We start from the raw sequence: 10642 nt of genomic DNA on the forward strand, positions 1-10642 counted from the left end.
GTGATGAGTGTTAGTAGTTGCTCAAAGACTAGTGTTTTTTTTTTTTTTAATTTTATGTGATGTGAGTAGTTTTTTTTTTTTTTTTTTTTTTAATTTATGGAATTTTTTATTTATTTTTTTTATTATTGGAACCGTTGGTAGTTTATATATATATATATATGAACCGTGGGTGGATAGCCTTTCTTTCTTAATTTTTATTAGAAACGTGGGGTAGTGGGGTTGGGAAGTGGAAATTATGAGGTTAGTGGGAAAATTTTAGTTAATTTACCATCTTAACCTTATTTCTCTTTTTAAGGAATAAGAATAAATTAATTAAATTAGGGGGTATTTTTGACAATAAAAATAGCAATAATTAACTCTCTGAATCCTCTTAATATATACAGACCAAGCTTATCAAAGCGTGTACAATGAGATTTTTTTTTTTTTTTTTTTGGTCTAGTGTCATAATTTTCCTTTTAAAAAAAATTTGGATAAGTTTGTTTTGAAAACATAGATTAGTAGGAAAGTATCATATTTTGTAGACATTTTAAGTGGAGTTGGAAATATATTTTTACTGGGTTGTTTTTAAGTTTTTTCCTGTTAAACATAATGTTTTACTATAAGATTATTATTATTATTTTTTTCCTCAATAGAAGTTATTACTTGTTAAAGAAAAATCAAGCCCAAGTCATCTTTGAGTCAAAGATGTCAAAGATATGCACCATGCAATGCGCCAGCAGACAGCTTCAAACCCTAACCCAGGAACACATTGCAATTGCCTTTGCTTCCTTTATGCAACACTTACAGGGAAATTTCATTTGCATCAACATGGCTTCCTCTTTTTATTTCCTAGTTCTTTTTTCTCTTATAGGATTTAAAAACTAGTCGACAGAGCTTTTGCATTGATTATGGATGGCCAAAACTTACAAGTTAAAAGTACCGTTCATGATTTAGAATGTGATCAACTCAGCTGATAAAAAAATCCATTCAAATTCCTCATGAATAACACAGTCAGAGCTAAAACTGCTCTCACTGCATTTTATTGCTTTTATATTCTTTCTTCATTGTGGATAATAGATATCCTTTTCCCCTTGAATTCGTCTAGTGATAATTTCTTTCAAATGAATTATTTACCTCTCCACATATACACCTTGGAAAGCACCAATTTTTATCCACTAAGCTTAAATGAGCTTCAAGCTGAATCAAGCGTCAATTCATAAGGCACACAAAAAATGGAGTCATAAATGACAGAATTTGGACCACTACACAAGATAAGGGAAGAAGTTCATATACCCAAATGAAAAGCATACAAAAATACAGTAGTGTTGTTTAGATTACTTCATATCACTTCACATGTTGCTTTAAAACTTTGGTAGATACACATAAACCTAACATCAAAAGACACACAAAAAATCCTCAGATAAATGCGAGTTGGGAATGAAAATAGAAAGAGTTGATTTATGTAGGAGGGAAAGTTATCATAATCTTCCTAGTTTTGCCACCGGGCATCCTAAAAAATACATCACATCAATAAATCAAAACCTTAGGGGAAAAACACAAACAAATAAATAAGAGTTTATTTTTAATATGAAGTCAGTCTGAAATATTAGCAAATCCTAAGCTATTTGGCCAGAAAATTGTTGATGAAACTTATAGTTTTGGAAGGTTGGACAATAATAATAAGAATCTTGAAAAATTGGCTAAGCAGTTATGATGAAACTTTCAAGCCTTTTAGGGCAGCTGTAAGCAGAGAAAGCTTGTCAGATGCTTTCTGTTTGTATTCTCTCTCCAAGGCTGTTGCTGCCAGAGATTGTAGCTCTGGGCTTTCCTTGTCGTCCTTATTCCGTCCTTTGGCAATCTGTCCGATGGCAGAAGAACACTGGATAACAGAAGTAAAAAGTTCATCCAGTCAGAAATTGATTACTGTCAGGCAATGACAGAAAAGAGAGTGAACCAAGATGGGCAACTCATGAAATTGATTAGATCTAAAAAAAATACAACAGTCAACCAAGAAAATGCTTCAAATAGAAACTACATGACAGTTTTCATGTGTGTGAATGTATGTATTTAGAGAGAGAGAAGGAGCTCACCAAGCAGATACCAAAAAGTGCTCTGGTGTTTTTGCCTCCAGTCAAATCTATGGTGGATGCATAGTATTTTTTTGCATTCTGAAGATTTTCTAGTCCACCAAGTGTATAAAGCACCTGTTGTTCACAGAAGCAAAAGATGAGGTGTTTGATTAACGGTTATAATCAAAACTTATTAAGTCATATTCAATATTTGATATTTTAACTAAACATTGCATTCAGGCTTCTATAAAGATTTTAAAGCATTCAACCCAAAAGCCTAAGCATAGTACATAAACCCACAACCAAGAACGAATGTGGAACTTATTTCTTTCACACCCCCTGTTATATGCTGCCCCAAAAGAACCCAACGCACTCAACCATCCCAACAGAATCAAAGAATAATAGCTAAACAAGCCAAGCACTAGAGTCAAGAACAACAAACTAGGCTTTGATACCAAACAAGAGAAAATAACTTTGACCAGGCAACTATCATTTGTACAAGCATCTAATAGCAAGGGAACAAAGAAGTGGATAACTGCCAAAACTTGAGTATGATAGTAGGTCTTCAAAATTGAAATATTCCCTTACTCCAAAGATGAATGCTACAGCCACATGGTTTTTGTTTTTGGGGAGAGGGAGGTGTTAAGAGAGCAACTTAGTTTTGGGCCTTTATTCAAGCATGCATGACGAATACCACTTCGATAGAATCCCAATTTGGTCTTCTCTTTTTTAACTAAACCTAACCAAGAAGAAGGTTAAGTATCAGAGCACAGGACATTGGATTAGGATCCTCTAGAGTTCTTAGGATAACTCCACCATGGAACTCTAAAAATTCTACCCATCCATTTTGAAATTATTGGATTAATTTTTGCCATGTCAGCAATAATTTAAATAGATGCTCAACTAATGACAGTCAAAATTTGTTTAGATATTGATGATTTGGTAAAATCCAATTCATTCATTTCAAAATGGATGAATAAAATTTAAGAACTCCATAATGGAGCTACCCTAAAAACTCTAGAGGATCTTAATCCCATCAAATATCCCGATTTTTTGCCTCAGAGGCTGAGAGAAGAGACATTTGAATATTTGTCAGCCCAGTACAACAGATTTTTTCCAACCCAAGAACATCCATATTCAGACAGAATATGACACATATATGGGAAGTGGATGTAGATATTGCCTCCAGTACCAGTACCCAATCATATCCAACTAAAATAAACTTCATTTAGCTGTAACTAACAAAATTAAAAGATGACTCAAATAAAATTCCATGAAAGTGGCAAGTTAAAGACAGCTTTCAATAATATCAGACTGCAAATCATCACATACCCCATTTGACTCAAATTTGGGACTTTAGAAGTGACAAAAGAAATTCAGCAAGATAATTCTTTTTTGACAAGTGATTCAGCAAGATCATCTATAAGCAAACTGTTCAGGCTGGGAACAAATAGTTCCTGTTAGAAGGTGGTGAAAAGTGAGTTTTCGGTTTATTCAAAGCATTAGACAATTTGCAACCTAGGAAGGTATTGGACAATTTGCCAACTGTGAACGGCATAATTCCATACAGCATGTCGTTCAGTGTTGTACAATGGTCTCTAGAACGTGGATTAATATACTCTATTCACTTGTAGATTTGAGGCCATGATATATTGCATCATTGAAGTCTCTAGCACCTTGTTCTGCACTTTTTTAATCGGTAAGTTCCGCACGCCCCGAGAGTCTTAAACCTAATTTTTACCTTCCAACTCATTATTAAGGGAGGAGAAAGTGCCATCTAAGCTAGAGCTCATTGGCGTAACTAGTTCTCCACTTGGTGGATAGATTTGAATCATAACAAGTTAAAGTTTAAGAACTGTGGAAAATATGTTCCCTAGCAGAGGTTTTTTTGTTTTCTGAAGCAGACCAATTGTTTTATTCTTAAAACTGGAGAATGTTTATCAAAAGCAGCATGCTTCCCATAACTTTTCATAAAGCATTAACTGTTTCTTTGATTTATGTATCCCATGAAAACCAAGGGGCAAAAAGGGAATATCGATGAGCAGAAGCTAATAACCAGTTAAAGAAAAGAAAAACCACTTACATCAGCATAAGCTAAGTGGTATAGGGGAATCATGGGTTGAGATAATATTAGCTCCTCATAGCAAAATGCTGCTTGCTTGTACCTATGTTATAAAAACAAAGAGAGATTATGAGACACCAGACAAAGGCAATTTGGTAGCTTTGATTTCCCTGCAGAATGGAAAAAATTTGAAAGACAAGGAGAAGAAGAAAGATGTCTCACATTTGCAAGGAGACATATATTTCAGCCAGCTCTCTCCAGGCATCGTGATCAGCCATAAATCTGTTAAAAGCAAGAAAGACAACCTCAGTTACATGTGTTTGCAGACACATAATGAGTTTTTTCTTTTTCATCTACATTTTAAAGACATAAAAGAAAGAGAGAAAAAAATTCAGATCTATCTCACATTTCAAGATATTTATTGAGCCATTCAATGGCCACAGACACATTTCCTTGTGCCTTTGCCATTGCTACCCTCCTCTTATGTATCACCTGTATAAAATAAAATTAAAGGAAGTGTATAATTCAACACTTTATCATATTTTCTATATTATTTAAGGAAAGAACATTCTATTAATCTCACATAAGAAAGATGAAACACGATGATTCTTGGTTTTCCTTAGTAACAATTGGGTCAATTCTTACAAAAAATAAATGTTTTACGAAGAATCAGTTGTAGAAATTACTTGATCTAATGGATTATCCTCTAAGAGGCTTGAGTAAGCTTTTTCAGCTTCTGCCCAGGCTCCCTTTGCTTCAAGCAACATCCCCTCCAGCCTACCTGTGATTTAAGCCAAGATAAATACTATGTCACCAAATATCAACAGCTAATGAAAACATTATCATCTCCAAGTCCAGGAAGCTTTTGACATCACCATAGGAGCCAAACTAGCTCAGGCAAACATATATCAATTCTTAACACATTTAAATAAATTAAGCAGTCATTGTAAACCCAGCATAGACTGTAATATTCAGCAACAAATGCAAATTCCTGTCAAAGAATTCTCCCTCTAAAACTGTCTAAAGTAGATATAAAAGAAACACTCTATTATTTTGAAAGTAGATAGCATGCTGGGACAAACCAAAACCAACTTGTGTAGAAGATTAGTTACAGGCACATGGATATCTTTATAGAGTTCTAAAACCAACTCTTTCCACTTCTAAATATCAAAGTTATGAATACCATTTCAGTACCCGTTTCATTTTCTCCATTGGAATGGAATATTTCAGCACTTGCCTTTTTAACGTACCATTTCGGAGTAACCACTTACCACTGTATTATTATATTTTATTTATGTACATATATTTCTTTATATATTATTGGCCAAAATCCATATAAATTGTTAAAAGAGTCTTGAAACTAAAGTTCATATTTCAAATAATATATCAATACCAAACCCAAATTTCTACCCAATAATAATAACAACTAAATTTTTTAGAATATTACAATTATAATATGTAACTAAATAATGGGGTAAAAAAAAAAAGCACACATTGACAAAAAGAAAAAGAGAGAACTTGATATAGTCTGACACTTGGTCACATTATCACATGGTGGAGGGGTCAAAATTGAAAGGAAATATATTCTGACACTTTCAACTCTCACTCTTAAAGTTTCCAACTCTCCTTTGTCATTTCCAACACTAGTCACATGCTTGGGCTCATAAAACTAAAAGCCAGCACAAAACAAAGCAAAAAAATAGCAAAAGAAGAAATAAGTCAAACAACAGGAGAACAGCAGGAAAAATGAACTGAAGGAGGAGGCGAGGATGAAACAAAGAAGAAGAAAGAAGAAGACAAAGGGGGCGACCTCTATGATGCATTGGGTTCATTTAGTCGACCCGTGGCATGAAGGCTACCTGCTGTGATGGGATGAGTTCTTCGTTTGTTCAACTTGGAAAGGTAAATATTATGTTTATATCAATACCAGCATTAATTCACCAAAACAGGCTGGACCGGACCGAACTGAACTGGAATTCAAACTGAGGTGGAACAAGGGGGTGATTCGTACCAGTTAAGTGACTGGTACAAAATTTTCTGACCATTTCAGCTGGAATAGAACGGAATTCATAACGTTTCTTAATATCTTGTAGCCTCAAATCCAAAATCTTTGGAAGTTCATCTTGTTATGCCATTTCTTGGGGTGGGCACCCTCCCTTCCAAGGCTATTATAAGTTCAGGAAGGCTTTATCTTGTGATTGAGTTAAAGTTAATCATGCTTGAGTGGGTTTCGAGGGGTTAATTACCATATGCATTGTCTCTTCAGATTGGTTATTTAACTCAAGTTCGTAACACCATATGTTACTAAGAACCAAGCTTATAACCATGATATCCCCCAACCCCCCCCAAAACAACACTCCACCACCCAGTGTTGAAAAGTACAATATGGTAAAAGTGTGAATACTGCATAAATTACGACAAATTTGTTCCAATTATTTACTAATACTTGGTATATAATCCAATGAAAAAGGGTCCAGTTTAAGCATGTGTCTGACTTAATTCATACAACTTTATTTTTGAGGTATTTCACACAATTTGAAATTTTTACGCAAATTCTTAACATGCTAATCTTTACATTATTTATTCCTCTCACTAAACTACTGCATATTGCTCATGCTCACGTTTATTGAGATGCATCTTTAATTAGTAGCCCACCACATTAAGAAAGGTAGAAAACTCCTTTCAACATCACAAAAGAATCTATTTCTTGCATTTGAGAGATGGATACCTAGTAATTAAGGATGGGCAGTGATATACATCACAAGTCACAGAAAAAGAACAAGCTTTACATACGTGTGTTCAACTTTAATCAGGCATGTGATGTATATGGAATCTTAAATCAGGCATGCGCACAAATTTGGTTTGCCATACGTTATTTCAACTTACCAACCCTTTTACTCTCTGGAAATTTCTTCTGTAGAACCTTTATGCAGTCCTGTAAAAGATTCAAGAGTAAAATAGAATCAACTTTGGGACATAGAATTCAAGCCAACAGTCCATTCAACAAATTAGCATTAGTTAATGAATAGATCCATAGCTCAAGCAATGATTAAAGGGTGCATGAAATGAAATAAAAAATCAAATCAAAATAGACCTTAAGAAATTTCTATCCATATAAAAAAAAAAAAAAAAAACATCTTATTGAAAGGTATGATTTAACTAAAAGTTGCATAGTACATAGATATGCAAGCTGCAAGATTATATATCCAAAAAGTAATGAACCATTATACTGCAACCATTACCATGTTATGGGAAATAAAATGGAGCTATGAAGTTCGCATATTGAACCAACAAAAAGATGTCTCTACTAATGCCTAACTAACAACCACTTCCCTAAACCAACATGAACTGATGAGCAAACAAACCTCCCAATGGTAAAAGGGCACATACAAAGAGGACAAAGTCACATGGGGTGGCACCAACATGCAAGCCACAAGAGAAAAGAAAAGAAAAGAAAAGTGCAGTGCATTTCAGAACAAATTTACAAAAATGATTAGTTTGACATTTTACTACAAACTCATGCACTTCTACAACAAACCGCCCCCCCCCCCCCCCCCCCCCCGCTTTTTCCAGAAAAAAAAAAAAAACTCAAGAACACAAAAGACATGGCAAAATCTCTATTGCAGAATTTAGCAACTAAGGTCTGTGCACAATATGCTTTGACCAACTAATATGAAGCAAGATTATGCTAACTAAAACATGGAAGGTGTGGCCTTAACTACAAGACAGGTCACATGTAATTTAGTGCCTCATCTGAGCGCAGGAGGAAGTGCCACACAGATGGACCACCAGATGTTATGGAAGCACTCTAGACCAGGGTTTCACTAGACTAACAGTGATAAGCATTCAAACCAGTGATTCATGCATAAAATAGCAAAACCTTGCATTTTGTACATGCAAGGACACTATAAGCAAAGTGTATTTACACATATATGCAATTCTCAACTGAGTGCTTATAATGATATAATATATTCTCAACTGAGTGCTTATAATGATATAATATAGGGAAGCTTAATACAATTTGAGAAAGGAAATTCATTAAGAAAAGACTGTACCTTTGCAACGTCAAGACTTTGGCAGTCCATAGCAGCAACTGCTACTTGCTCATATAGAGTCCATTCTACATCAAGAAATACATACTTTGTTAATCAAAAGTTTGGTACATTAAATAAAGGGCCCTTAATTAAATGGAGCTGGCAATTATATATGGCTTGGACAGCCACCAGCATGAATCTACCACCAGAAAACACAATCAAACAGATCATACAGACATTAGACCACAAATGAAAATTTTCCACTTCTTGGTTATAAATTTAGTACAACTCCCAAAGTATGTTTGCCTGAATAGACAAGATGTCCATGTGGTGGCTGTGGAAGCACCATGGCCTAGGCATGTTCTATAATTCTATCCTTTTATTAGCTTATATACATCAAAACAAATTTTCATATTCACAGGATTTATTAACTTATGACAATAAAGAGAGATTGGTACATGGCTTTGAAGGAAAAGGCCTAAGGCCCCAATATTTCACTGTTGCATTTTATTACATATGACTCAGACCGAGAAATTGACACACAACTTCAAAGGAAAAATCTCAGGGCCCCAATAGTTCACTTTATTAGAGATGATACAGAGTCCTCACAATAAACTTTTTGAAAGCATCAAAAAATAAAAAAAGGAGTCTTTAAGGAGAGTCCTAGTTCAAAAGAAAAAATCCTTTAATATATAAAGAATGAGTGAATTACAATTATATCTCATTAATAAATCGATACTCAAACTGCATATGAGCACTTTTGAAAGCTTGACTAGTATATCATACAAATTGTTCTGAACACCATACATTTACCCCCCTGTGCCTTTCAGCATGATAATGATATCTAAGACAATTCTCAATGCTGATGACAAAATTGATATAAATTAAGGAGCCCAATCCTATAACTGACATCAAATTACACTTGGAGAATGCATACACAAGGTTAAATTTTTCATCACTGCTTCTCAGAGAAGGGGGGGGGGGGGGGGGGGAAGACGTTTTCTCCTAATTTGATCCTTAATGAACATATAAAAACGAAAGGTCCATATCTGTAGCATCACAGTCAACGCATTGGCATGTGTTTTAATATATATTATAGCACCTTGGACACAGCAATCCCATCTTCCTTCTTCTTTATAGTCATTGAGGCACTCATCAAACAAAGTGGATGAAAAAAAATTCAAGCGTTATTAATTAATGTAATTCAGCCAAGAGCCTTGTAACTCAGTGCCATTGACTGATCTCTTTTATAAGAAAAACCAGGGTTCAAATCAATTTATGCATTTAACACCATCACATAATTGTAATTGGAATTGGAGTTCTATTGGCTTACTGATTTGCACCTTAACAGGATTACACTACTAAGTTCTACCACTGTAAGTTACTTAAGAAAAATAGAAACTTTGTAACAATCTCCAGGGCTTCGATCAATGGTCACCTATTGGCAATCTAACTTTGTATCATTGCTTTGGTAGTCTTGTTTTGTTACAAACTTACAATTCAAATTCGCAATTTGACTTCTTCTTTTTTGGCTATCATTTCTATAAACCTTCCAAATTCACCAAAACCAGTAAAACAACCAAAATTCAAAGCAAATCTAAACCACTAAAACAAAAATATTTTAAAAAAATACTGCAAAACAAACAGAACCCAATTGAATAAAAGCAAAACTAAACAGACCCAAATACAGAAATCAAACAATTTCACTATCCAACCCGAAATCTAATCCAAACCCAATTCAAATCAGCCTTAAAACCATAAAAAGCCCCATTTGAAAGGAGCCAAAAAAAAAAGCTCGAGACTCACCATCAGGGCCAAGACTAGATCGCTTTTTGGGGTCATTAAGGATCGATAATCCATGCTTCAAAACCCTGTCAGAGCGACGGACCTTGAGTTTCCTGACCAAACAGAGGTACTCCCAAGCCCCTCCTCCTCCATTGTCCACTTGGGTTTCCAGATTGCTCAACTGGGTCTCCTCTGTCTTGCTCACCATCTTCAACAATTCACCACACAATTTGATTTTTTCCAAATAAAAACCAAAAACCAAAGCTCTTTCTCTGAGTGTCTTTTTCTCTTTGTAGGTTTGTTTTTGTTGAGGTGGTTTATATGCTATTGTATATTTTTTCTGATCTGTTAATGTTGGAGTATGTGTTAAACTTGACTTCGGTTTTTGCTTCGAAAAAAGTAACGGAGTTGGGTTGGATGGGGACTCAAGGCTCACACTCACAGAACACAAGTACATATACCCTTTTTCATCTTTCGCTATTTTTGGTGGTGGGTCCCATCTTAGCATCTTGGAATCTTGGAGTAATTCCCATATCATAACTAATTTCATAACTTTGCCGCAATTTTGTCACATAACGACTTATAAATAATTCTCGTATCATAACTAATTCCATAACTTTGCCGCAATTTTGTCACATGGCAACTTATAAATGGGGAAATTATTGACCCACCATTTTGTAGCAAAAGTAGTGGATGTTTTGGTTAATGGCTAC

At 34.7% G+C, this 10642-nt stretch overlaps 1 protein-coding gene across 1 annotated transcript; it reads right to left on the reverse strand.

Moving 5' to 3' along the window:
• Window positions 1–1410: 1410 nt before the first annotated feature.
• On the reverse strand, window positions 1411–10360 carry LOC126717366 (uncharacterized). Its single transcript, XM_050419038.1, has 9 exons — window positions 9951–10360; window positions 8166–8230; window positions 6997–7045; window positions 4797–4891; window positions 4517–4602; window positions 4333–4392; window positions 4132–4213; window positions 2070–2183; window positions 1411–1858 (listed from the first exon to the last, which is right to left on the reverse strand). Exons 1-9 carry the CDS (start codon window positions 10135–10137, stop codon window positions 1688–1690), a joined length of 909 nt encoding a protein of 302 aa, XP_050274995.1. The 5' UTR covers window positions 10138–10360; the 3' UTR covers window positions 1411–1687.
• Between the last annotated feature and the right edge of the window lie 282 nt (window positions 10361–10642).

Source organism: Quercus robur, chromosome 3, assembly GCF_932294415.1.
Source record: "Quercus robur chromosome 3, dhQueRobu3.1, whole genome shotgun sequence".
In the NCBI taxonomy this organism is placed as follows: Eukaryota; Viridiplantae; Streptophyta; class Magnoliopsida; order Fagales; family Fagaceae; genus Quercus; species Quercus robur.